The 27963-nt window shown below is 45.1% G+C and overlaps 1 protein-coding gene across 1 annotated transcript in view; it reads left to right on the top strand.

Moving 5' to 3' along the window:
• Positions 1 to 27963, top strand: part of MYO7B (myosin VIIB) — a 349736-nt gene that overhangs the window by 280966 nt on the left and 40807 nt on the right. The window contains exons 39-42 of the mRNA XM_040348869.1: positions 5434 to 5589; positions 6647 to 6752; positions 7322 to 7435; positions 12928 to 13012. Coding sequence (XP_040204803.1) covers positions 5434 to 5589; positions 6647 to 6752; positions 7322 to 7435; positions 12928 to 13012 — 461 coding nt within the window. The remainder of the gene's footprint in view (positions 1 to 5433; positions 5590 to 6646; positions 6753 to 7321; positions 7436 to 12927; positions 13013 to 27963) is intronic.

Raw genomic sequence — 27963 nt, 5'->3', positions numbered from 1 at the left:
GGAATTGCCCTGCGGACCGGTTCCAGCGGATAGATCCCCCTGGTGTGTACGATCCAGCGGATCTGTTTCCGCGGATTTTTGTCCCCGGGGATGGATTTCCAGCGGATCAAAATTTCTTGACATGCTAAAAAATTGATCCGCTGGAATCCAGTCCAACGGATTGATCCGCTGGTCTGTACAGACTCACCGGATCAATCCGTCCGAATCCATCCCCCGCATGCGTCGTAATGATTCAACGCATGCGTGGAAGTCCATATATCACAGCGTCGCGCACGTCGCCGCATCATCATCGCGGCAACGGCGCGACACGTCACCGCGGACGGAATTCCGCGGGGATTTTGATCTCATGGTTAGTACAACCATGAGATCAAAATCCGCCAGAGGATTTATCCACGGAAACGGTCCCCCGGACCGTTTCCGCGGATAAATCCTCTCGTGTGTACACGGCCTAAGTCATCCAGTTTTCTATCAAAGTAAGGCATTTCTCTAGTCTGAGATAATGATCCTTTTTGTTCCATATGCGAAAATACAGTTGTGTGTCATCTGCATGTTGCAGAAAGATACAAGCTTGTTTTGATTTTGAGAACAAGGCCGTAGCCTTATCCTTTGCAGTATTTCTTAGAAAGCTTCAGAGACTCCCTGGTATACAGACAGAGACAGAGAAGGCAGTAAGACACAGGAAGGAGTTCTCCATGCGTGCATTTTCCTGTCTTCCCCAGAATTTCTTTAGACAAGCTCAGGCTGCATGCTAAATTCCCAGGGGCCACATGCAGCCTACGGGAAACCCATGATCTAGTGCAAGGGCCTGTCTGATTGGACATAGAGTGATTGGATAGATGATGTGTCCTCCTATTATAACATTTTGGTAAATCTAAAGAAGATTGTACAATCAGATTGTATAGTGTATGGCCACATTTGTACACCCAAGATTACCTAGTTAAGCTTTTAGTGTCATTAACACACCCAACACAGAAGCAAACACAAATGAAAAAACAAGTGACAAATGCAGTAAAAACCATGCCAAAATTTCCCATTAGCTACTTTGCCAAATGTAGCGCAGCCCATTGAAATCAATGGGCTGCCCTATGTGTGTCACTGGGAAAAAAGCCAAAAAACATGGGTTCCCACTACTCTAGGTGTGAATGGGGTCTGAAAGTGAAATTGGTGTGTTTACACAAGAACAATGATGCTCCATTCACATCTGTGGGTTTACAAATGCATGGCAAACTGCACAGAAAATGTGTACTTTGCCATGCATTTCTGAAATGCTGCAAATGTGCATCATGCTTGTGTTGTCATTGTATGATAAAGGCACCCCAAGTGCAGCAAACGCACCAAAAACTGTGGTAACGCTCCATGCTCCACTCCAAAAAAGGTTCTGGAGCTTTTCTGGGGTGATTGTTGCGTGCGTGTAGGACAGTCCATTCAAGTGAATGGGCTGCCCTATGTGTGACAAGTGGAAACTCTCCAAAACACCCAAAAAAACACACGTGGGAATGTGAATTTTCCCTGCGTGGAGATGTATACTTGTATAAAGGTGGTGGCCATACACTATGCACTCTGTACAATCTCTGTCCATTTCCGTTTTCTTTAGATTTACCAAAACTATGGAATAGGTGGACACACCTGAACAATTCATTCAATTTATATCAAATCAGACAGGCCCATGTACCACACAGCTGATGGGAGATCTAAAGGAGATTAAATGATCAGATTGTATAGGAAGTGAGTGGAAGGTAGTATTGTAATGAGGGAGGTGTGGTCCAGAGTGGTGAACACACCCTATCATACCTTCTTCTGTGATGCAACAAGGAAGTGAAGGCTTCTGGGAGATGGTCTATAGGAAGTTTAAGTGTTACTAAACCAAATACAGTAAAATCAATCCGGATATGCAGTAAAGCTTGCTTGATATACTCACTGTGGAACCTAAGGGGTTAATCCTCTGCATTGTGTAAAAAGGCTGTTTGATCCTGTCTTCTCTGATCCTCACCTTCTTCTGCTGTCCCCAGTCCATCTTCTGATAGAACAGAGCCTTAGGGGCTAGAGAATTTATTTATTTTCTTGGGAGGGTGCATGTGATCAGCACAGGGCCAATCAGCACTGTCCAGACAAAGGGTAATGGGTCCTGTAGCGTCATAGGACAATCAGGGGAGAATGAAAACTCCTCCTACAGGCTTTAACCAGGCACTGATGGAAGTCACAAGCCTGCTATATACTGGGTAATTAGCAGTTTATATTTACTAAAATAATTCCATTTTCATGTTCTGTGTACTGTGGGAGACCAGATATAGTGAATGCAGGGTCCTGGGTTTAGTAACACTTTAATGCCACAGGAAGTGATGGAATCTCAAAATCATTTTAAAAATTCAAATACAATGGAACCTCGGATTATGAGCATAATCCGTTCTAGGAGAATGCTCGTAATCCAAAATACTTGCATATCAAAGCGAGTTTCCCCATCGAAGTCAATGGAAATTAAAATAATTTATTCCGCATTGCCTTCAATGGCATGCAATACAGCAGGTGGCCAGAGGTGGGGGGCCCCAGAGAGCCTCGGAAACGCACGGAAAGTCACAAGGACAGCTCGGCTGACGTCAGCAAACCTTGGAAAGGCTTGAGAACGGACTATTTTGGCGCCGTTCGGATCCGCTCGGCTCCAGCACGCCTCACCTCAGACCAAACACGGTACTGCACACTGCTGTGGCTTGAATCCTGCTCTTTTACGAGACAACACTTGCAAACTGAGTCAGGATTTTTTAAATGCAGTGCTCGTATTGCGAAATGCTTGTTAACCGCGTTACTCATAATCCGAGGTTCCACTGTAAACTGACAAGATTTTTAACCTCCTGTGGATAAGGTAAGTGGGAAAAAAGCACATTGGGATGGTAGGGCTAGAAATGGCATTTGAAAACGCTTCTATTTATTATGAAAAGTGAAATTCTGCCTGATATGAGGAAATTATCCTTTAATTGTATGATTTTGAAATGCATTACCAATTTTACAAAACAAAAATAAAAGTCAGACTCCTTACCTTGGTGTTTATGCAGATTTTTTCAATTTATTAGTAAAAGTGTACAAGTGAGGATGAACGCAATAGTAAAACATTTACAGCTTACAGAAAATGCTAGGTACAGGCGGTCCTTGGGTTACAAACAAGATGGGATCTGTAGGTTTGTTCTTAAGTTGAATGTGTTTGTAAGTTGGAACTGGTACGTTTTTTAAGTGTAGCTCCAGCCAAAAAAAAAGATTTTTAAGCTTTTTGAATAGCATAGGGAAAGGTTAACACCCCTGTAACGTTTGTTTTGCTGTCTTTGTCCCTGTTCACAAGATTTCACCTCACTTTCTGTCCCTGTGACAATTGGATTTTGAAAATTTTGGGTTGTTGTGGAAGCAAGCCTTGGTGATAAAGCTTCAGCGGAGACACCTTTTTCCCATAATAACTATTAAGCCCCGTACACACGATCGGAATTTCTGATGGAAAAAGTCAGATGGACTTTTTCCATCGGAAATTCCAACCGTGTGTATGCCCCATCTGACTTTTTTCAGAGGAATTCCATCAGAGTTTAGATAGAGAACATGTTCTCTTTTACTCTATGGAATTCCATCGGAATTCCGATGTTAGTTTGGCCGGACAAAAGCCTGATTGTGTGTACGGGACAATACAGGAGTAAATTTCCCTTCCTATGGGTAGATTTCCTCCGACTTCCTGTTGTCTCCCTCTGTTTGTAAGTAGGAATCGTTTGTAAGTCAGCAATTTGTAACTAGGGGACCGCCTGTATTCAGCCTTTGTTAATTTTTTAATAGTTCACTGTATTTAGTCTTCAGCCTGTATTAGTATGAAAATTATTTCTATATAAATGATCATTGTGTTTGCCTTAACTATACACTATGTTTTCAAAAGTATTGGCACACCTGCCTTTACACACAGATTAAATTTACTGAAATCCCAGTCTTAGTCCGTAGGGTTCAATGTTGAGTTGGCCCACCCTTTGCAGCTATAACAACATCAACTCTTCTGGGAAGCAGTGGCGGCTGGTGCTCAAAATTTTTGGGAGGGTGCAAACAAACTGAAAAATTCTGAAAAAAAAACGCAGCCACTGTGCCCATCAAACACAGCCACTGTGCCCATCGAACGCAGCCACTGTGCCCATCAAACGCAGCCATTGTGCTATCAAACGCCGCCAATGTGCCCATCAATTGCAGCCACTGTGCCAATAAAATGCTGTGACTGTGCCCATCAAACGCAGCCATTGTGCCATCAAACACAGTCACTGCCCATCAATTTCAGCCACTGTGCCCATCAAATGGTGCCACTGTACCATCAAATGCTGCCACTGTGCCCCATCAAATGATGCCACTGTGCCCATAAAATGTCATTACTGTGCCCATAAAATGCCATTACTGTGCCCATCAAAAGTTGCCACTGTGACCCCCCTGCCCGCTCGCCGTCTGCCTGGCACTTACCCTCGGTAAGCGGGTCAGGCAGCGGGTGACGACGGCGAGCTGTGGGACCTTGCAGTGGCGAGCTGTGTCCTCCATGCATTTCCTTCCCTTCTCCTGATAGGCGTCCAATTGCAGCGCCTGTCCTTTCAGCCAATCAGGTGACGGTTAACAGACCCGTGCTTCCTAATTGGCTGAGAGGCGGTTCAGTGATAGAAAGTAAATATTAATTTGCTATTCTAACACACCTGGGTGGACTCCGGGGCGCAATACTTTGTGCCCCTAGTTCACTTTTTTTGAAGGAACTAAGGGGCCAAGCCCAACCCCTCAAAAACAACCCCACACCATAATCCCCCCTCCACCAAATGATTTGGACCAGTGCACAAAGCAAGGTCCATAAAGAGATGGATGAGTGAGTTTGGGGTGGAGGAACTTGATTGGCCTGACCTCAAACCGATAGAACACCTTTTGGGATGAATTAGAGCAGAGACTGCGAGGCAGGCCTTCTCGTCCACATCAGTGCCTGACCTCACAAATGCGCTTCTGAAAAAATGGTCAAACATTCCCATAGACACACCTAAACCTTGTGAACAGCCTTCCCAGAAGAGTTGAAGCTGTTATAGCGGCAAAGGGTGGGCCAACAATATTGAACCCTACAGACTAAGACTAAAGGCAGGTGTCCTAATACTTTTGACAATATAGTGTATCATAGAAAGCGAATTGAACTTGTGATCTGATAATAGTACCATATATATTTTGAGGGCCTGTCGGTTAGGCCCTTGGGGCCCATGATGGTTTTAGTATGCTATTAATAAGGCTATGCATATAACAACGATTATGATTGGTTTTGTTTTACTGCAATTGTCCGCAGAAAAAATTGTTTGACTATTTAAAAGTTTATTTCTTCCATTCTGATCTTATATATTTATTATATCATCATAACTGTCACCATACCTTTTCAACTGCTGAATGTCAGTTTGTGTTTAATTTCAGCTATAGCATGGCCAGTGGATGGCAGTTGCTTTGGCTCTGTACAGGGCTGTTTCCACCCGGCAAAGTTCTCTTGAACCATGTTCAGAAATTCACTGAGAATCGTCAAAAAGAGCCACTAGCCAAGGACTGCAGAACCAGGATGCAAAGAGTGCTACAGTAACATCTGTTCATTTTTATATAGATTTTTTTTTTACCAATACACACACTTGTAAAGACACTCATCAATGCCTAGGCTTTAGTATTTAAAGTGTAACTTTACCCATAACAACATGATAAAAATCATGTTCTTTAGCAAGGAACATACATTACACATTAATAATTAGGTTACCAAAATTAGTGTGTGCTGTAAATTGCTGTAAAACTCCAGCATTGTTACTGTTTCTTCTTGCTGGAGGCTGACCAGAGCCCCAGAGTAGCTTTAGGCTGTCAGCAGATTGGCCAAATATGGCAAAGTGCCTAAAAATAGAGAGCAACTGAGCATGTGCATAACAGGGTAGGACAGTGTATTACCGTATTTTAAACAGGATAGGCACTTATTTGTATATTTTTGCATTGTTATGCCTGCAAAAGGGGCCAGTCTGAAGTGATCTAGCAGGACTTTATTTTCTGACTAAAGTTCCACTTTCATTTGCACATGGTTTTGTAGAAAATCAGTTTAAAATAAGATCTCATTCATGCGTACTTAAGCATACACCCATGTGAGGACCGTGTTCCATGCAGGCAGTCTCATTCGTATCCATTCAGAAGCAACAGCTGCCCAGACACAACCCCTGCTCCCAATTTTAGACCTGCATGGGTGCGTGTGCGCGTCCCCGAACTCGCATTGTCTGCCTTCAGAGCCATACACCCACACAGATGTCAAATTGGCAGCAGTGGCTGTGTCCATGCAGTTGCTGTGTCCTAATTTACATGAATAGAACTGGCGGCACGTGAATGCACAGAACACCTGTGCATTCTGTGTGGGCTAATGAGGCCCTCACATGGATGTATGCTTAAGTATGCCTGTGTGAACAAGGCCTATCACTCTTAATGTTTAATCCATTTAGTCACATGTAATGTTACACATGCTGTATATATCAACTGGAGGGGACATTTAGGCAGGAAGTTTACAAATGGTTTGATAACTGTACTCAAACAGTGTTAGAAAATTAAATTTAACTCTATATTCTAGTGTATAAAGATCAGTCCTAACTGTTTATTCTGTGTCTGACAGAACTGGTGTCAGGAAACACCCCCCTCACTTGGTGGAGGTTGAAGCCATACAACAGATGAGCACCAAGATCTTCCACAAAGTGCTCCTGCCAAATGACACAGAAGAGGTATGAGTGCCCTCTGAGCACATCTGTGATACCTCAGTGCTTGTCATTGCCTTTTTTTACCCCCTGAACTAATGTGTATGTGTATAGTCAGCTTTTGTACAGTAATGCCCTGTACACACAATCGGTTCGTCTGATGAAAACAAACCTATGGATTTTTTCATCAGATATCCAATGAAGCTGACTTTTATCAGTCTTGCCTACACATCATCGGTTAAAAATCAGATTGTGTCCAACGCGGTGACGTAAAACACAACGACGTGCTGAGAAAAATTAAGTTCAATGCTTCGGAGCATGCGTCGACTTGATTCTGAGCATGCGTGGATTTTTGACCAATGGATTTCCCCACAGGCGATTTGTTTTTTTCTATCGCTTTTTTAACCATACAAAAATTTTAAAACAGGATATATTTTTTTTCACCGATGGGGAAAAAATCTGATAGGCCCCACACACGATCGGTTCGTCCGATGAAAACGGTCTGTTTTTATCGGACGAACCGATCGTGTGTAGAGGGCATAGGGCAGCTTTCCTGATCAGTGGAGTTTACCTGAATTTCTTTTGTTTTCCTCCAGACAATTGAAGCTAGGACTAACACCAAGGTGAGAGAAGTTTGTCAGACTATTTCCAGCAAACTGCAGCTAAACTCTTGGGAGGGCTTCAGCATCTTCTTAAAAATAGGAGACAAGGTAATTTAAAAAATATTAATCTTGTCCACTGTTTTTTCATACATAATATTGATGTTAACATATATAGAAGGTGAAGTCCTCATAACTGTGTCTATAACATGCAGACAATAGGCTCACTCTAGAGTTTTTCTTTTTTTTGTACAATTTTTTTTTTACAAAACTTCTTTATACACACAACTACAGCCTAAGCAACCTATGTGGCTGCTATGGGGCCTGAGGGCAGAGAGGAACCTAGTATCTGTAATGGGATTATGAAAAAAATGTATATATAATTTTCCTTTATTGGCTAAGGACTGTGTTTCTGTACATTGATCCACCTGCTTAACCACTTAACCCCCGGTTTGCTATTCGGCACTGCGTCGCTTTAACTGACAATTGCGCGATCGTGCGACGTGGCTCCCAAATAAAATTGGCGTCCTTTTTTCCCAAAAAATAGAGCTTTCTTTTGGTGGTATTTGATCACCTCTGCGGTTTTTAGTTTTTGCGCTATAAACAAAAATAGAGCGACAAATTTGAAAAAAAAATAATATTTTTTACTTTTTGCGAATAATAAATATCCCCAAAAATATATAAAAAAAAATTTTTTTCCTCAGTTAATGCCGATACGTATTCTTCTACATATTTTTCGTAAAAAAAATCGCAATAAACGTTTATTGATTGGTTTGCGCAAAAGTTATACCGTTTACAAAATAGGGGGTAGTTTTATGGCATTTTTATTAATATTTTTTTTTTACTAGTAATGGCGGCAATCAGCGATTTTTTTTTCAATACTGCGACATTATGGCGGACACTTTTGACACATTTTTGGGACCATTGGCATTTTTAAGGCGATCAGTGCTATAAAATTGCATTGGATTACTATAAAAATGCCACTGGCAGGGAAGGGGTTAACACTAGGGGGCGGGAAAGAGGTTAAGTATGTTCCCTGGGTGTGTTCTAAATGTAAGGGGGGGTGGACTCACTAGGGGAAATGACTAATTGCTGTTCATACAGGCATTTCTCCCCCTGACAGGACCGGGAGCTGTGTGTTTACACACACAGCTCCCGGGCCTCGCTCTGTAATGAGCGATCGCGGGTGCCCGGTGGTGATCGCACCCGCCGGGCACGCGCGTCGGGATCAGGGAGGCGACGTAGAGCTACGGGCTCTCATGCAGGGGAGCCGACGGCGGCTGGTCGGCAAGTAGTTAAATCAGCTTAGGTTGTTCGTGAAGTTCCTCTTATTTGTAACATAGAATAGCAGTTTATGAAGAACCTAAGTGTCTGATAAGCTTTTCCAACACCCCCAAACTGGAATATCTCATTCAGATGAGGCCATAGATGGTGCGATTTTTGATTCTTTCATCAACAGTCAGTGTTGATAGGGGAATCCCTCTTGTGGAGCACCGGAAGGGATTTATAACATTTAGTGCTGTATACCCTTTTTCTTATTTTTATTTTTGGTTTGGTTGCTGCATGTTTTTTTGTTTTTTTGTCCCCTGCATGCCCCCCTTTTTAAAAAAAATTCTGGTTCCATCAGATTGTGTAGCTGTTATATCCTAGCCCACTTCCCACAGCTCAGATGTCTGTTTTTTTTATCACATGTGCAGCTGATTGTTGATGTGCAATCTCTATCACAAGCAGATCAAGTGTGGCAAAAACACCAGCCATTTTTTTACCACATCCTTGCAAAGGCATTTACCCTCTCACCACTCAGCCCCTTGGCAACAGCACCTGAAAGCCACACACAAGTGACATAATTCTTCTCCTCCTCACTCATCACCTAAAAACAAAAAACATTCCCTGCCACCCACATGCCCAGCATCTAAATTCCAGCTTGTCCAAATTTCTGGCTTTACAACTCCATCTGGTGGATTCTGCCCCCTTCTGTGAACTTGTAGAATGTGCTGTACCACAACGGCAGGTTACCTGGTGCTATTTCTTTGCATATAAGGCCATTTTATCTCTGTACCATCACGTGCAATGTTTTGGCTTCGTTGGTCAAGGCAGTCAGCAGCAAGGTCCACATTACTGCTGGCACGTGGCCCAGCAAATATGGTCAGGGACAATATATTTTGTTCACAGCACACTGGGAAACTCTGCTTGCAACTAGGAAGGATGCAGGACAGGGTTCAGTGTTGGAGATTGTTTTGCCACCACATCTCCATACAGCTGCTGGTGATGCAGGATCTCTCAGCTCCAACCCCTCCTCCTTATCCTCCATGTCCTCCTCTGCTGAATTGTCCTATGAACCACAGTACACCTAAGCATTCAAGGGGCTATTCAAGGAGCCAGGCTAAAAGTTGCCATACAGTGCTTCAGTTGGTCTGTCTGGGGCAGTGGTCTCCAAACTGTGGCCCGAGGGCCGGATGTGGCCCTCTGCTTGTTTTTTTCTGGCCCTTGGGGCACTATTCCTCCCACTGATAAGAGACACTATTCTGCCACCTGACACCAACAGTGGGGAACCATTTCTCCCACGGACACCAAAAATTAGGTACTATTGCTCCATATGATACCAAGAACTGGGCACTATTCCTCCCCCTAATATCAAATGTGGCAATGCTTACTGCCACTGATGCCAGGAAAATTTCCACTCCCGCTGGCCATAGTCTGGCCCTCCTAGAATCTGAAGGACAATAAACCGACCCTTTGTTTAGAATGTTTGGAGACCCCTGGTCTAGGGGACAGGAGACACACCCGAGCAGAGATTATTTCAGCTCTGCAGGGGCAGGCTCATAGGTGGTTCACAACACGGCAGCTTGAGCCAGGAATGGTGGTGTGTGACAATGGCACTAAGCTTTTGTCCGCCCCCTTCGCCAGAGAAAGTTGACTCATGTACCCTGCCTGGCACATGTCTTCAATTTGGTGGTGCAGCTTTTCTTAAACAGGTACCCAGGTTGCAAGATTTTCCAAGGCAGGCCAGAAGAGTCTGTAGCCATTACAGATGGCGGAAATTTCACATGCCCATGAACTGCCTGATTTGTGACATGCCCACCAGGTGGAACTCAATTTTGGCAATGCTGAGCGGCTGCAAATGCAGCAGAGTGCCATCAACGAGTACCTGTGTGGGTATGGCAAAAAGGGCAGGCTTAGAGAAGCTTGACTTTTTTTTCCCCATGCCAATGGCTGCTGATAAAATATGCATGCACTATGCTGTCACCATTTGAGAAGGCCACAAGAACGGTGAGCTGTGACAATGCATGCATCAGTGACACAATTTCTCTTATGTTCCTTCTGGAGCTTACTTTGTGTGGCATTATGGACAGGGAAGAGCAGCGGGAAGAAGAGGAGGACTTCCTTTCCTTTCAAGGCCTGCTTTATGCAGAAACCATTCTTGGGACACCACAAAACATACAAGAGGAGAGGGAGGAGGATTCAGGTAGTTTTGGAGGCACTGAAGCATATGAAGACATATGTCAAACCTTAACAGATGGTTTTCAGTCCCAAGAAACCCTAGGAGTAGTACGTGCCTAGGAGGAGGCAGTTCTAGATACTGCAATCCTCAGTGACCCGAGAACTTCTCATGCCTCAGCAAAGTTGCGGTGCATGGGCTCCTTTATTTTTCAAAGCCAGCAAAAAGGACTTGAGAACTTGTGGCATCAAGGAGAAGGATCTTTATTGTTTTGCAACCCTCATTGACCACCGTTACAAGGGGAAAGTCTTGAAACTCATCCTGCCCTCGCAGAGGGAGTACAACATGAAATATCTTCAGGACACCTTAAAGAAAAGTTTATGTACCACCTTTTTAGACTCTGGTAGCTTGCAGTCTCATGGAAAACGTAGTTTTGAGGTTTCTGTTGGTCAAAGGAGAAGTGGTGGAAAGGGGGCTACCTAAGTGTTGCAAATGTAGTCCTCGGTGCCCAGGACTGTCAGCTTCAACATCCCATCAGCAGCATCTGCATCGTATGCTAGAAGATTATCTAGGGGCAAAAACAGACTTGGAAAGCTTGTCAGTAAACAATCCACTGGGTTACTGCGTCATGAGAATAGACTACTGGCCAGAACTATGAAATTGAGTGTTCTTTTCAAAAGGGCATTCAGTGCTGCTGGAGGTTTTGTGACAGATAAAAGAGCGTGTCTGTCCACTGACTCCATTGACTGGCTGACATTTGTCAAAATTAATCAGTCCTGGATTGGCAGCAGCTATCAAGCCCCTGATGCTGATGCCGATATCGCTGATTAAGTGTTTTTGGGATCTGTACACTCTGCAGACTGTCTAGGCTGCCTAGCTTTGTAGGTGTTGATTTTATCTTGAAGTAACTTTTTGGTATGGGTTTATTGGGCATAACTAAAAAAGACATATGGGTTTCTGTTTTTTTATTTTATTTATACTTACCTAAGTGGATGCAGCATTGGTCTGATGCTGCATCTGTCCCTCGGAGCCTCTACACTGAGAACTGAGCAATTGAACACCGCCGATTGCTCGGTTCTCAGAGCTCCATGATCAGAGAGCTGATGACTGTCAGTCACAGCTGTCTGCTCTACCCCCTCTTCGCTCACCGGAGTACTGGGCTGTAAGGGAGAGGTCGACCAGCTCAGGCTCTCAGTGGCTTGCTGAGAGGCTGAGCTGGGTGTCTTTCCAGGGATCCGGTGGATCCTGACTCCGTGGTCGCGATGACGCGGAGCCTGGACCGACTTCTGTGACATTATCCGAGAGTGCACTCAGCCATTTCTCTGCTGAAAAACGGGTCGCAGGAGTGCAAAACGAACTGCGCTCCTGTGATCCATAGGAGGAGTACAGTCAAACGAGCATTGGCTGTATTTCTCCTTTGACAGATGCATATAACTTAATTTTTTGCTTTCATCAAGAGTGCCTCTATAGGGTTATGGTGTGAAGACACCACCAACACCCAAAGACCAATTTTTCCACAACTGTTTGACCGGGGCATAAAATTTCAACTTTTTACAGCAATGCCAATTCCTGTTTTCATCAAGGGTGACACACCAACACACAAAGCCCTTTTTTTCTGCACCTGTTACTTCTATTTAAAGTCTGAAAAATTAGACACTAGACTTTATCTATAAAAAAATTTTGTACTATAATTTGGCTTCACATAAGGCTTGTTCTGAGTGCGCTAAATTGTGGCCTCATCATACAGACTGGCTCCCCAAGCCGTTGTTTACAAAATAAAGAAAGCTTGCAGTAAAAAATCTATTTAAATGTCAATTCTTTTTCCTTATAAATGTCAGTTTTGCTGCAGCAGATTCTATATACCGTACAGATGCACCACTTTACAGGCAGACTAAGAGGACCCCCAGGCACAATATTTAAAAGAATGTTTTTTTTTTCACTTTAAGAATCATCAAAATCCCTTCTTTATTAAAAAAAGGTATTTACATGTCCCCCAGGGCAGTACCCAGGCCCCCTTACCCTAGGGCAGTTTCCGGGTCCCATCGACTTTAATAGAGTTCACGGTTTGGGTCCGAACTTTTGCAATGTTTGAGAGTTCTGTCGCAAGCCAAACTGGGGGGTGTTCGGCCCAACTCTACTTTTAAGTTATAATTGTTTGATGCAGGTTATCAGTATGAACGAGCAAGATTACTTCTTTGATTCCCTGAGGCAGCTGAATGACTATATCCGGAAAAGCCGTCCCACTGCAGGTGAGCTAAACACTTGTTTTCTTAGTATAAAGAATTTCTCTAGTTGTTTTACAATTGTATAGAGATAAAACAAATATATGATTAGAAATTATTGTAACCCTGCTGCATGTTTTCCCCATTGAATAACATATGGTTTAAGTCTTATGCCGCGTACACACCATCACTTTATGTGATGAAAAAAAAATGACCGTGTGTGGGGGAAAACGTTGTTTTATGTCTTGTAAAAAAGCAAACAAAAATTGAAGCATGCTTCAATTTTATGTGTCGTTTTTCAAAACGTCGTTTTTTACTTCACAGAAATTGACCGTGTGTAGCAAAAAACGACGTTTTTACACCCGCGCATGCCCAGAAGCTAGTTATGAAGCGAGCTTCAATGGAAAAACGTGGTGAACGTGGTGAACGTAACCTCGCTTTCCTAGAGCATTGTGAAAAAACGATGGTGTGTAGGCAACTTCGTCTTTGAAAATTGAAGTTTCAAAAACGTTGTTTTTTACTTCACAGAAAATGTCGTTTTTTTTCATCACATAAAGTGATGGTGTGTATGCAGCATTAGGGGTTGGTTTACCAAGGGCAAATAGGCTGTTCATTTTGTAAGAGAATTCACTTTTCAAAAATTACTCGTTCCAGTGTGCAAAGTAATTTTAAAAAAAAATCTGTGTTTTTGCTTGCATAGCATGTCAGCAGAGCTTCACGTCGTTCACTAAGCTAAGAGAAAATTACCTTGTCAAGTGAACAACCTATTTGCCTATAATTCAATCCCTGAGGCCGAGTACTCACGGCAGGACATGTCCGATGAAAACGGTCTGCAGACCGTTTCCATCGGACATGTCTGGCCGGGGACTGCCCGGGGACTTCTGTTCGATGGCTATACACACCATCGAACAGAAGCCCGCGCGTAAACATTACGCGGGGCGTGTCCGCGGTGTCGCCGCGTCGATGACGCGGTGTCGCCGCGACAATGACGCGGCGACGTGGGCGGGCCGCCTTAAAAATGCTTCCACGCATGCGTCGAAGTCATTCGACGCATGCGAGGGATGCGGGCGGCAGGACATGTACGGTAGGTCTGTACAGACGACCGTACATGTCCGGGCGGACAGGTTTCCAGCGGACTGTTTTAAAACAAGTACGGGAAACAGTTGTCCGCTGGAAACCTGTCCGATCCGTCCCAAAATGGTCCGCTCGGGCCAACACACGGCCAAACATGTCTGCTGAAACTGGTCTGCGGACCAGTTTCAGCAGACATGTTTGGTCGTGAGTACGGGGCCTAAGTATCAAAAATTTCTATAGTGGTCATACATAGTGGATAAAGCAACTAATATATCTCTTAACACCAATAATAAGTGTTATGAAACATGCCCATAGAAAACTTTATCAAACATAAGTGTACATTTTCTACTGCAGAACTTTCTTAAGCCTCATACACACGATCGGACTTCAAACAAACTTTTCCATGGATTTTTGTTTGAAGGTCGTTGGCCGTGAACTTGGTATGCATACACACGGCAGGACTTTTTCAACAAACTCCCAAAATCACGTGGTTTTTCAGCTCTTTTCTGCCACCCTTTTGGTCAACTTCTGCTATTGTTGGTTGATTTTAACATTGGTTCTGAGCATGCGTGCTTGTACTGTGGACTAAAGTCCGATGGACTTCTGTACACACAATAGGACTTTGCACCGTAGGACTTTTGTTGCCGAAAAGTTTGTCCGTTTGCAGAGCAAACTTTTGTCTGCTGAAAAACGGAAAAGTTTGACCGATGGAGCGTACACACGGTCACATATTTTTGAAAACCTGCTAATTTTGAAGTTTCTTGTCAAAAAGTCAGACCGTGTGTATGGGCCTTTACACTATCACATTTATTTGCTTTTCGCTATGTTAAGAAAATAATTTATTCAGTTTAAGTATCTTAAAAAATTCTACTTTGGTAGATAATTGTTTACACGAGTGTACGTACAACTGCCAAACTTCACACACTGATGCCGCATACACACGACCGTTTTTCGCGATGTGAAAAATTACATTTCTCTTATCCTCGATGGACGGACACAGTGGGCTATGTTCCCTGTTTACAGGAGAGGACTAGGCAGAAACATGTTAGATAATTAATACATGTTACATTTACAGAGTTGAACAGCCCCGCCCAGGGGGCGGTCCCTCCAGACATAACCCTCCTCACTGCAGCATGCAGCCTCAGTTTCGTTCTGCCTAGCAAGGAGAAGGACGTATGGCTCCCTTTGGGCCCAGTGCCCTGAGGAGAAATTGTATTTTATTTTACTTTTTCTTTAAGAATCTTATTTCAACTGTCGGCTGAGAGACAGGCTGGATAATATAGATCCTTGTAGTGTACTCAGTCCGACCAGCAAGCGTGGGCACACCTTTGCACAGAGGCTGGGTCTGCCACGCCATACCCCATGACTCCTGGGGTGGCCAGTGAGCTTTGCTCCGAGGTCCACATATGACTGGGCTGTGGTGTTGTTTCACTCACAGTGGACCGGCCTGACAGCTACCTCCATTGCGGTTGTAGTTCTGTCAGGAATGCGTCAGCGAGTCCTTGCTCGGACGGTTAAGTACAGTCCCTCCCGCTTCGGTGGGTTGATACGGCTGGGCATTCCTGGGGTTCGGGGGTCCTCTCCCTTCCCTGCTCCTTTTCCCTTGCTGCATTGCTAACATTTCCGCTTTCGGGGGGGGGGGGGGGGCTTTCCTGAGGGGACTGTGTTATCTGGCCTGTGTTTTTTTGTATGTGGCTTTCCTGTGAGGGTTTTTTCACTGTTAAAAAGGCCTAGGAGGCTTTTCCTGTTTAAACGCTGCATTTTGCCGCCATTTGGCCGGTGCTGGCACCATTTTTTGGGAGTTTTTTTAATTACATTGAAAACTCCCATTGGCAGCCATTTTTCGTAGCCACGCTATGGCGCAGCTTACATTGCGGTCGGCCATTTTCTTGTGGCCGCGTTCTAAACGCTCGGCGGCCATCTTGGAGTAGTCCTGACCCCTAGTGCTGTATACGGCACACAGGTCCCTGCAGATGCCACACAGTTACCTCATGTTTTTTTTCCTCTCACACACCGTGTGCTGAGAGCGGACGGCAGCGCTGGGCAGTCTCCTCCTGAGGTGAGTCCGCTGGGTACCCCTGGTCAGCGCAGCAAGTGGGTGAGATGCCCTGAATAGGGCTCTAGGAGCTTCTGTTTATTTGTAAGGACAGGTGTGCATACACCTCCATATTATGCATACACACTATTAGCTGGATTCAGGTACATTGCCGCATCTTTGCGGCGGCGTAGCGTATCGTATTTACACTACGCTGCCGTAAGTTAGCTAGGCAAGTACTGTATTCACAAAGTACTTGCCTGCTAAGTTACGGCGGCGTAGCGTAAATGGGGTCGGCGTAAGCGCGCCTAATTCAAATTAGGCTGAGGGGGCGTGTTTTATGTTAATGGGGGGTGAACTGACGTGATTGACGTTTTTTTTACGAACGGCGTATGCGCCGTCCGTGTACATATCCCAGTGTGCATTGCGGCAAAGTACGCCGCAAGGACGTATTGGTTTTGACGTGGACGTAAATGACGTCCAGCCCTATTCACGGACGACTTACGCAAACGACGTAAAATTTACAAATTTCAACGCGGGAACGACGGCCATACTTAACATTACTAGTCCAGCTATTTGATGGAATAACTTTATGCCTGAAAATGCCTTACGTAAACGGCGTATCTTTACTGCGACGGTCGCACGTACGTTCGTGAATAGGCGTATCTAGTCATTTACATATTCTACGCCGAACGCAATGGAAGCGCCACCTAGCGGCCAGCCTAAATATTGCACCCTAAGATACGACGGCGCAAGCCGTCGTATCTAAGATAGGTTTAAGTGTATCTCAGTTTGAGAATACACTTAAACTTAGGTCGGCGCAGATTTCGAGTTAGGTCGGCGTATCTACTGATACGCCGGCCTAACTCTTTCTGAATCTAGCTATATGTAAATATTATTAATATTTGGAGTCAGTATCTGGGTCCTTCCCCAACATGCTGGTGGTGGCAGCAGGTGTTAGCACCTGGGATTCCCACAGAGGTTTTATTGTTAGTCCTGGACATGTTTGTGCCAGGGTGGGGGTTGTCTGCGGACGGCCGGTAAAAGAGTACCCCCTTCCCCGTTATCCCCTGGGAAATGCTCTGTTATGGAGCCATGGACCAGGTACCTGGGTAGTAAAAAAAAAAAAAAGCAGGATAAGGCATTTATGGGTGCGCTTCTCACTGCTGCAAGGGACTCTTTTAAGCTGGGTAGTGCAGCTGGGTTTCCGCCGAGGGCTCGGTCTTTTTTGGATCACACAAATCAGACCGCTCTGTGTAGGTTTTTTCCTTCTGTGCCCTTCTTTGATAATTTCTAAGATGCGGACTGAGAAAAGCCACTTAGGGCTTTTATAGTCCCTCACCGCCGGGCGGTTCAGTGCCCCTTTGAGGACAGCCTTTTCAAAAGGTGGGCTTCTTCTACGGTGGTGGACCCTCCGGGTGTCATGTATAGGTGACCACTCTCCCTATTGCGGGAACCCCGGCTTGTATGGATCTGACTGATAGAAGATCCGAAGTACTGACCCGTTTCATGTTTACCATGCTGGGGTCTGACTTGCGGCCTATTGTGGCCACTACTAGAGGCCGCAGATGAAGGAGAATCCTCTCTCCTGATCCTGTTGGACCTTAGTGCGGCCTTTGACACGGTAGACCATGGACTACTACTCACTAGGCTAGCTGAAGTAGCCAAAGTCGCAGAAGCAGATTTATCATGGTTTTCCTCCTTCTTGGAAAACCGATCACAAACAGTGAAATTGGGATCTTTCATATCAGGAAAGCATACGGTATCATGTGGAGTCCCTCAGGGATCTCCCTTATCACTGGTACTGTTCAATATCTATCTTCGTCCTCTCTTTGAAATCATCAGGAACCAGAAGCTACTTTACCATTCCTATGCAGACGACACTCAACTATATCTCCGCGTCAGCAACGAAAAGGATCATTCTCTTGGATTAGAGAGATCCCTCACTCTAATAGATAACTGGATGACATCCAGTTATCTTAAACTTAATGGTTCAAAAACAGAGCTTCTCCTGTTTCACGCAAACCGGAAAAGTCACTCCACCCTAACTTGGACCCCACCACCCATTCTGGGTAAAAATATCTCCCCTAGCACCAAAGTCAAAAGTCTCGGAGTCACCTTCGACTCCTACATGACTATGGATGCACAAATAGGGTCAGTAGTCAGCGGATCCCATCATCTGCTGCGCCTACTACGCCGACTTACCCCCTTTATCCCGAAAGAGGACATTGCAGTCGTTGTGGGAACAATCATCAATTCCAGACTGGACTACGCTAATGCCGTTTATTTAGGACTTCCCAAATACCAAATCACTCGTCTGCTAGTTGTTCAAAATACGGCCGCTCGATTAGTGACTGGAAAAAAAACATGGGAGTCGATCTCCTTTTCGCTTAGATCTCTTCACTGGTTACCGGTGAAAGACAGAATCACTTTTAAGGCACTCTGCCTAACACACAAGTGTATTCAAGGAAACGCTCCCCAATATCTATGCGAAAAAATAAAAACCCATAACCCAAATCGCATTCTGCGATCAACAAATCAAAACCTACTGGAAATTCCCAAGGCAAGATACAAATCCAAAGGAGATCGGAGATTTGCTGTCCAAGGACCTCGACTGTGGAATGCACTACCAACCACCATCCGACTGGAGTCGGACCACTTGACCTTCAGGAGAATGATTAAAACTCATCTCTTCTGAGGTAAAGGATTTCCTTATAGAAGGAATGGAAACAGCGCCCAGAGGCGATTCAGTTCGCAAGTTGTTGCGCTCTATACGTTTTTCACTCACTCACTCTGGGGTCTCAGTCACTCACGGTGTGAGCATTTTGCACCAGACAGTGGAGGAGCACAGACTCTCTCCCGAAGTTATTAGGCTAGCGGACCAGCTGGTCCAGTGCCTCATATAGGTCTGTGATGCTTCATTGAATGCTGCGCCCTTGATATCTGTTTCAGGATAGTTTTATGCACCCGGAGGTGTGGCAGTTAACTCCATTACTTGGCATCAAGAGGGTCATTGGTTCGAATCCGGACACTGACGCCAATCTGCCTGGAGCTTGCATTGTCGATCCCTGTGTCTGCGTGGGTTTCCTCCGGGTACCCCGGTTTCCTCCAAAGGCATGTGTGCATACACCTACATAATATACATACACACTATGGCCCGGATTCACAAAGGATTTACGACGGCGTATCTCCAGATACGCCTTCGTAAGTCCGAATGTGAGGCGTCGTATCTATGCGCCTGATTCAAAGAATCAGATACGCCAGAATTTGTCCAAGATACGACTGACGTAAGTCTCTTAACCCGTCGTATCTTGGGTGCATATTTACGCTGCCCGCTAGGGGCGCTTCCGTAGATTTTCACGTAGAATATGCAAATTAGCTAGATACGCTGATTCAGAAACGTACTTGCGCCTGTCGGATTTAGCTACGCCGTTTACGTAAGGCGTCGGTCCGGCGTAAGTTTACCCCTCATAAAGCAGGGGTAAGTCATGTTAAAGTATGGATGTCTGAAACGTCGGAACAGCGTCGTATTTTACGTCGTTTGCGTAAGTCGTACGTGAATGGGACTGGGCATATGTTACATTCACGTCGACAAAGCATTGAGCCAATGTATCTTAGGGAGTATTTGCGACGTGACTCTGAGCATGCGCGCGCATGCGCCGTTCGTTCGGCCCCTCATTTACATGAGGTCATGGCTCATTGTAATACAACACGCCCACTGCCTTGATAATTTGAATTAGGCGGGCTTACGCCGGCGCATTTACACTACGCCGCCGTAACTTAGAGCGCAAGTTCTTTCTGAATACAGTACTCGCTTTTCTAAGTTACGGTGGCGTAGCGCATATGAGGTGCACTACACCCGCCGAAAATTACGCAGATCTTTCTGAATCTGCCACTATGTGTGTGTATTATTTATGGGTAACCCTCCCAGGCCATCAAAGGCCAAGCTGTGGGACTAATCCGTCCCTGGGTGCGTAAGCCGATCACGCCGGCACCCAAATCCTGCCAATGTATGTAGCCTTCCCTCCCTGTCTCTAGGTGGGAGGGGTGGCTTGCAGGTTCACAATTCGGTGAAACCTCCCTGCTCTCCGACCAGTGGGTCTGCGAGGTGGTCTCTTTGGAGTACTAGATAGGGTTTCCTCCTATCCACAGAACAAAGTTCTTTCCTCGTGTCTTGCTCTCCCGGCCCGTCAGTCTGCCTTGGGCAGTGTGGGACTTGCTTTCCTGCAGAACGCGAAATTTGGGGTTTTCTATGGGCCTCAGGCCCTGAATACCTTTGTGAACATCGGGTAGTTCCGCATGGAATCCATTTGTTCGGTGGTAGCTGCGCTCCATCCGGGGGACGTCCCTGGCGTCCTCGGACATCAGGGACGCATACATGCATGTCCCGTTTTGCGCATGTCACAGTGTTTTTTCTGTGCTTCTTGATGAGAGAGGGTCTCTGTCAGCCTGTGGCCCTCCCTTTTGATCTGGCGTCAGCACCATGGGTTTTCAGCTAGGAGCTCGCACTTATCCTAACTTTGTTGGGACAGCGAGGCTTTGCCTCATTGGCTACTTGGACGACTTTCTTCTGAGAGAAGCTTCTGTCTCAGACCTAGTGGGATGTGTTATTCCCATTCAGACCCTCTGAAGATTCGGGTGGGTGTTAAACGTTTAGGCCAGAAGGTGTAGCTCAGTGGCAGCAAGCCCGCCTTCCATGTGTGCGACCCAGGGTTCAAATCCTAGGCATGCTAGGTTCCGTCTCAGCGTTAGGGTTGATCCGGACTCCTCGTGGCAAAGATCCTTCTTCCCCTGGAGAAATTGCAGACTCTTCAGTCTGCAGTGAAGCTATTGGCATCACGCAATCGTCTTCTCTCCGGGCATCTGCTGGTCCGGGGCCTGTGGGTAGCCTCCTTTGAGGCGGTACTGTATGCCCAGTTTCACACTCGGGTTTTCCAGGGGAAATACTGTCTAGGTGGTAAAAATCTCTTGTCTCTGAAATAATCAGATTCCGGTGCGCCACCTAGTCAGAATCTCTCTGAGTTGGTGACGGAGATCTCTGACTCTTCGATCCGGGAAGTTGTTTCTTCCTTCCAGTGGTCGGTGTTTACAACTGATGCCAGCCTCACGGGTTGTGGGGGCACCTGGGGGGTCCAGTCGGCCCTGAGTCGCTGGACTTGTGTAGACCTACGGCCACACCTCCCTGAATGTGCCCGCTCTCGTCTGGTCTCGGTAGCTACACAGGGTCGGACCTGGCTAGTGCCTGGGTGGGAGACCGCCTGGGAATACCGTTCATTGTCCTACTATTTTAGGCGATCTTCTCGTGCTTCCCCTCGTGGTCGAGATCGTCCGATCTGGTTTCAGCTGGACAACGCCACGGCCGTGGCTTTGGTCTACCATCAGGTATACCGGCAGGCGGACTACTGGAGTCGCCAGATGCTGGACCAGGGCGACTGGTCTTTGTGCTTGGGGTGTTTTGGCTCCCTTGCAGGAGGTGAGCCTCACAGGGCATGGATCTCCACAGCAAGGGTTTCGAAGTTAGTGGCCAGGTCTAGTGATCTGGTACAGACGCGTCAGTCGCGCTGGTGGCCCTGTGGGGTCTGTATCGGCAACTTTTTTGCCGTTCCTCCATTGTAGTTGCTTCCTCGGCTGCTCCCCAGAGTGGAGGCTGAGGAGCGCCCGATGATTCTAATCGCTCCAGATTGACCTCGACGTCCTTGGTACGCCGATATCGGGCGCCTGGTAGTGGAGGTAGTACCCTGGCGGTTGCCAGGGCGGGAGGTTCCTCTGTCTCGAGGTCCCATACTTCCTCCTGTTGTACAGTCACTGACTTGCTCAACATGGCTATTGGAAGCCAAACTTTAAGTGACCGGGGTCTGTCCGACTCGGTCATCTCAACAGTGCTGAGGGCACGGTAGTCTTCTTCCGGAGGATCTATCGTCGCACCTGGCAGGCCTACATCTCTTGGTGCGAAGGTAAGGAGTGACATCCATGGACGTACTCAGTGTCCAGGGTCCTGCTGTTTTTACAGCTTGGTGTGGATCTAAAAATTAAAGCACCGTTTGGGGGCATATTTCAGCCTTGGCTGTGTTCTTTCAGTGTCCTTTTTGCGGCCCGTTATCTGGTGGGTCCCTTTTTGGGTGCAGGGGGTTTTTCATATACTTTCCCCTCTTGGCCCATCTTTTCCCCCATGAGTTTTGACTCTGGTGCTCTCGGTTCTTCAGGAACCTTCCTTTTGTAAACATCAGAGAGATTTTCTCTTGACACTATCTCAGAAGGTGGCCCCTTTAGTGGCCTTTACCTCTGTTAGAGGGGTTTCTGAGTTGGCGGTCTTGTCTTGCAAGCCGCCATGCTTGATCCTCCTTAAGGATTAGGTGGTGGTGCGCCCGCGACCTTCCCTTCTTCCGAAGGTGGTTTCGGCCTTTCGCCGGTATAAGGACATTGTTCTTCCATCCTTCTGCCTTTCATACTTTAGGCGTGGTACGAGCTTTCGTGTGTGTACCAGCCTGCTACGGCTCCATTTCGGAGATCTGACTCTCTTTTGTGTCGGTGTCTGGTCCACAAAAGGGCCTGGCGGTCTCGTCGACCACCATTTCTCGGTGGATCAGGCAGGCTATCATACAGGCCTATGCTCTTAAGGGGTGGGCCCCCCTTTCTGGTCACGGCACTTTCGACCAGGGCAATTGGTGCTTCCTGTTTTTTTTTTCGACTTCATGCGTCGGTCTCACAGGTGTGCGAGGCGGCGACTTGCCCGTCCGTTCACGGTTTTTCCAGAATTTACATGGTTGCTGTGAGTGCATCTTCTTTTTTTTTTTTTTTTTTTTTTTTTTTTTTTTTTTTTTTTTCCACTTCAGACTCAACCTCATATAGTGTGCATTATATGCTCATGTTCTGCGTACCAGCCCATTGCATCTCTATATTGGTTTTGCATCATAAGTGTCTCTTCTTTTGTGTGGAAGTTTGCTTTTTTCCTCCCTCTTTTTTTTTTTTTTTTTTTTTTTTTTCCTTTAAATATAAGTATATATATGTTATTTATTTAATATCATTCCTCGTGCTTAAGAGGCGCAAAGTATTTGTGATTATAATTATCCCCCCCCTAATCCTTCCCCCCCCTCCCCCCCTATCTCACCTTAAACAATCTCTTATATCTCTAGTTCTTTCTAATTTTCTTCTAATGCCTCTTTTAAGTATCTATCCTTAATTTTTCTGCGTAACTCCACGATTTCTTAAAAGTCCTCCATTTATTCCATTTCGTGATTTGTAAAATGTTATTGCCTTCTATAGCCTCTTTTAGTTCTTCCATTTTGTATGTTTCTTCAACCGCATCTATCCATTCCCAGATTAAGGGGCACTCCACCTCTTGCCACTTCCTTGGTATAAGTCTCTTAGCGGCGTTGAGTAGGTGCGGTACAAGCGATTTCCTATAGCTCTTTATACCTTCCTCCCCCCCATGGAATAGGATGACCCATGGGTCCATCTTTATCTTTTCCCCCGTGATCTCTTCCACACAGGTCAAAATTTGTTCCCAATACTTCTTGATCTTAGGACATCCCCACCAAAGATGTGCCATATTTCCTGATGTTTTACATCCCCTCCAACACTCTCCTGTCTGTTCTTCATTATACTTTTTTATCTTATCCGGGGTCATGTACCATCCGGATATACATTTAAAGCACATCTCCGCAGTACGGCTATCTACCGCTGAGGAGTGTGTCAGAGCCAACATTTTATCTATTGTGCCCCTATCCCGCTGTGTTCCCAGTTCCCTTTCCCATTTTCTAATGAATGGGGGTATATTCTGCTCATCTATCTTCAATAGAATTCTGTATAACTTTGAGGTAGTTCCTTTAGATCTTTCCGTGGAGCATATTTTTTCTAAGTCTGTTAACTGGTCTCCCGTTCTCAGTGGTCCTGGGAGATCCTGAACAAAATGTTTAAGCTGCTGATACCTCCATTCATTGATTTCCATTAAATTATTTTTAAATTGTAACTCTTGTAGTGTTATTATATGGCCGTCCTTCGTTATATCCCTTAGTTGTACAGTGTCCTGTTTAATCCAATTACCCCCCACTTGTGTTTTACCTGGTGCAAAATAATCATTATTTTTTAGTGCTATAAAAGGTGAATTATATTCCTTCTGAATTTTTTTATACACCTTGTCCCATATTTTAAGTGCATTTTTTGTTATTTCATGTGCGTTTTTATCTAGTGTCCTAAATTGGGGAGGGTTCCATATTATCTTGTCCAACCTCACCTGTGCTAATTCATTTTCTAATCTTACCCACCTTTTTTCTTTATTGGCTCTGGCCCACTCCACCACCCTTGTTATAACCACCGCGTCATAGTATCCTTTAACATCCGGTACCGCTAAACCCCCCTTTTTTTTTGGTTGTTTTAGTGTCTGGAGTGATATCCTATGTTTCTTATTTTTCCATATGTAATTCATAATTAATTTTTTTAATACTGAGAATAGTGTTCTCGGGAGGGCTATGGGAATCATCTGAAATTTATATATGATTTTAGGTATAATAACCATTTTGCAATAATTGATTCGTCCTATCCATGATATTGCTCTATTTTCCACTCTTTTTGTTTCTGTCTTGATTTCATTTAATAGGGGGATGAAGTTTATTTTATACATTTTTTTAGTAGAATTTGCTAAGAGTATCCCTAGGTATTTAAGTTCTTTGACCCAGGCGAAATGGTACTTCACTTTGAGGAGTTGCTCTTCCCATTTACTTATATTTATACTCATAATCTCCGTTTTGGTGAGGTTTATTTTGAAGTTCGCAATTTCCCCGTACTCTCTGCATAGGTTTAATAGGTTTGGTATTGATGTTTTGGGTTTATCTAAATAGAACAGGACGTCGTCTGCAAATGCAGAAAGTTTGTATTCCTCCTCTCCTATTTTAACCCCTTTTATTTCTTGGCAGTTCCGGATCCTGACCAATAGAGGCTCCAATGAGAGCACAAACAGGAGCGGCGACAGAGGGCACCCCTGCCTTGTACCATTTTTCATTGAGAAAGTTTGGGATAAACTTCCGTTTATCTTTATTTTGGCTGTGGGCGACACATAAAGTGCTGCAATCCAATCTATCATTCTCTGTCCGAACCCCATGTCCTTCAGGGTAAGCAACATAAATCCCCAGTCTACTCTGTCGAACGCTTTTTCTGCATCGATCGACAGAAGTAGACCTGGGGACCCTACCGCCTTCATTCTCTGGAGTATCAAGAGTGTTTTTACTCCATTGTCTCTACCCTCTCTACCTTGGACAAAGCCCGTTTGGTCCGGGTGTACCAATTTTGTCATTTCCTGTCTTACTCTTCCGGCCAGTACCTTTGCGTACAGTTTTATATCAGTGTTTAAGAGAGATATCGGCCTGTACCCTGAGCAGCTTCCCGTGTCTTTACCTTCCTTTGGAATAACCGTGATGGTTGCCTCTGATGCTTCTTTACTTAATTTATACTCTCTTCCAAGGCCATTAAAATACTGGCATAGTTTTGGGAGGAGAATCTCCTTGTATTTTTTGTAATACATCACAGTGAAGCCGTCAGGGCCCGGGCTTTTACCGGCTTCTGTACTTGTTAATGCTAGTTTAATTTCATTTTCCGTAATGGGCCTATCCATCTCTTCTGCCTCCATTTGTCCAATTTTCGCTATTTCTGCTTCCTTTAAGAATGTAGCAATCTTATTTTCTTTTTCCCCTTTTTGCCAGTTCTTTTGTTCTACCGAGTATAATTTTTCATAGTAAACTCTGAATGTTTCTGCAATATCTTTTGTTGTATGTGAGACCTCACCTTTTTCGTTTTTGATTTTATCTATATAATTCCTAGATTTCTTTTTTTGTACCATCCGAGCTAGATGTTTGCTTGTTTTATTCCCCCACCTGTATCTTTCCCTTGCTATCAAGTTGAATTCCCTTTTTATATCCTGATCTAAAAGTTCTTTAAGGTCATTTCGCTTATTTACCAGGTTTAGATATAGGTTTCGTTGTTTTCCCATTTTCTTATGTTTCTGTTCAAGATTAAAGATCTCCTCTATTAGTTTTTCCCTTTTACTATTCTCCTCTTTCTTCCTCCTTGCTCCTTCAGAGATCAAGATCCCTCTTATCACCGCCTTGTGAGCATCCCATAGGGTTGCTTTAGAAATTCCTTCTATCTCATTGGTTTTAAAATACTCTTCTAATTCTTTTTTAACCCTCAGGGAACTTTTCTCTTTGATTATTAGCTCCTCATTAAGTCTCCAGTTTTGATAGGGCTTTTGATTCCCTGAGATTTTTATGGATATGCTGATAGGGGCGTGATCCGAGATCGTCATGGTTTCTATTCTTGTCTCGACCACCATTTCCAGTATTCTATGGTCTACCAGTATGTGGTCAATCCGAGAGTAGCTCCCGTGGACCGGGGAATAGAACGTGTAATCTCGTTGGCTTGGGTTAAAGATCCTCCATGTATCTACTAATTGATTTCTATATAAACTTTCCTTAACCTTTCTTAGTTGTTTGTCTTGGGTTTCTGTTGTCTGGTGAGTCTTATCTACTTTCGGGTCCATACAAAAATTTAAGTCTCCTCCCAATATTAACTTTCCCCTCCTAAAATCTTTTAATTTCCCTAGTATTTCCAACAGGTATTTCATCGGAGAGGTATTTGGGGCATATATATTTACAAGGGTGTATTCCTCCTCCTCCAGATTTCCCCTTAAAAAGAGGAATCTCCCTTCCGGGTCTGTCATTCTATCCGTTAGGACGAACCTAGTTCCCTTCGCTATTCCGATTGCTATCCCTCTGGCTCTTTTGGAAATGGTATCTCCATAGTACCATCTGGGAAAGTCGGGGGAGTATATCTTTGTATTTGACCCCAGTGTAAGATGGGTTTCTTGTAAGAAGGCAATGTCTGTCCTATACCTTTTCAGCTCCTTTAATATCTTATGTCTCTTAGTTGGGCTGTTAAGGCCTTTTACATTATAAGACAGACATTTAATCACTGGCATTTTTGTTTACCTTTCTTCGGGTTACTGTCTCTTCTGATTGTTTTGGTGAGATAGGGTTTCTTCCCTCCCTGCTTCCCATGCCTCCCCCCTCCCTCCAACCCACCCAATCCTCCCCCTCCCTCCCATCCCCTCTTCCCACCCTACCCAACCCTCCCTCCCTCCCTCCCATCCCCTCCCCCTTCCCTCCTTCCTCCCTCCTACCCCCCCTATCTGGCCTATTGAAGACCTTTGAACCATCTTCCATGTTATGGTTCAGATCATTCCGGGTGGGGTCTGGGACCACCCCCCCCTCCGGTTCTCCACCCAGAAGGGGGGGGGAGGAAGGGACCTGTCCCAAGCCGGGAGTCAGAGGGGAGACCAAGAAGGAAAAAAAAAAAAAAAGGAAAAGGATAACTGGGAACTTCTACCGCAGTCCAGAAGAGAAAAAGGTACTACCAGAAGGGGAGCTGAGGAACAGAGGACGGGGGGGGAGTTCCCACTCTCCCCCCCTCCTCCTCCCATCTCCCCCTCCCCCCCCTACCCCCAGCCCGGCAGGTCAGGGACCTGAATATCCAACTTCCTACAGAATTCATTTAAATCTTCGGGGAATCTTAGTGTCGCCGATCTCCCCTCTTTTGTTCCAATTAGGCAAGCAGGGAAACCCCAATTATACTTGATCTTCAGATCTGTCATCTGTTTTAAGAGTGGTTTTAATGTCCATCTCCTTGCCAGGGTTTCTGGGGCTACGTCGGTGAATATCTGCAGCTCCGTCCCTTCGAACACTACCGGGGGTTGTCCCCTCAGCTTTTTCCAAATTGCTTCTTTATCTTCATAAAATCCGAACCTTATTATGACATCTCTTGTTCGCTCGGTAGTCACTCTTTTCGGATTTCCTACCCGATGTACCCTTTCAATCCTAAT

Source organism: Rana temporaria, chromosome 4 (genome assembly GCF_905171775.1).
Source record: "Rana temporaria chromosome 4, aRanTem1.1, whole genome shotgun sequence".
Taxonomy (NCBI): Eukaryota; Metazoa; Chordata; class Amphibia; order Anura; family Ranidae; genus Rana; species Rana temporaria.
Note: the sequence above shows the minus strand (reverse complement) of the source record. Positions and strands in the feature narration are given on the sequence as shown.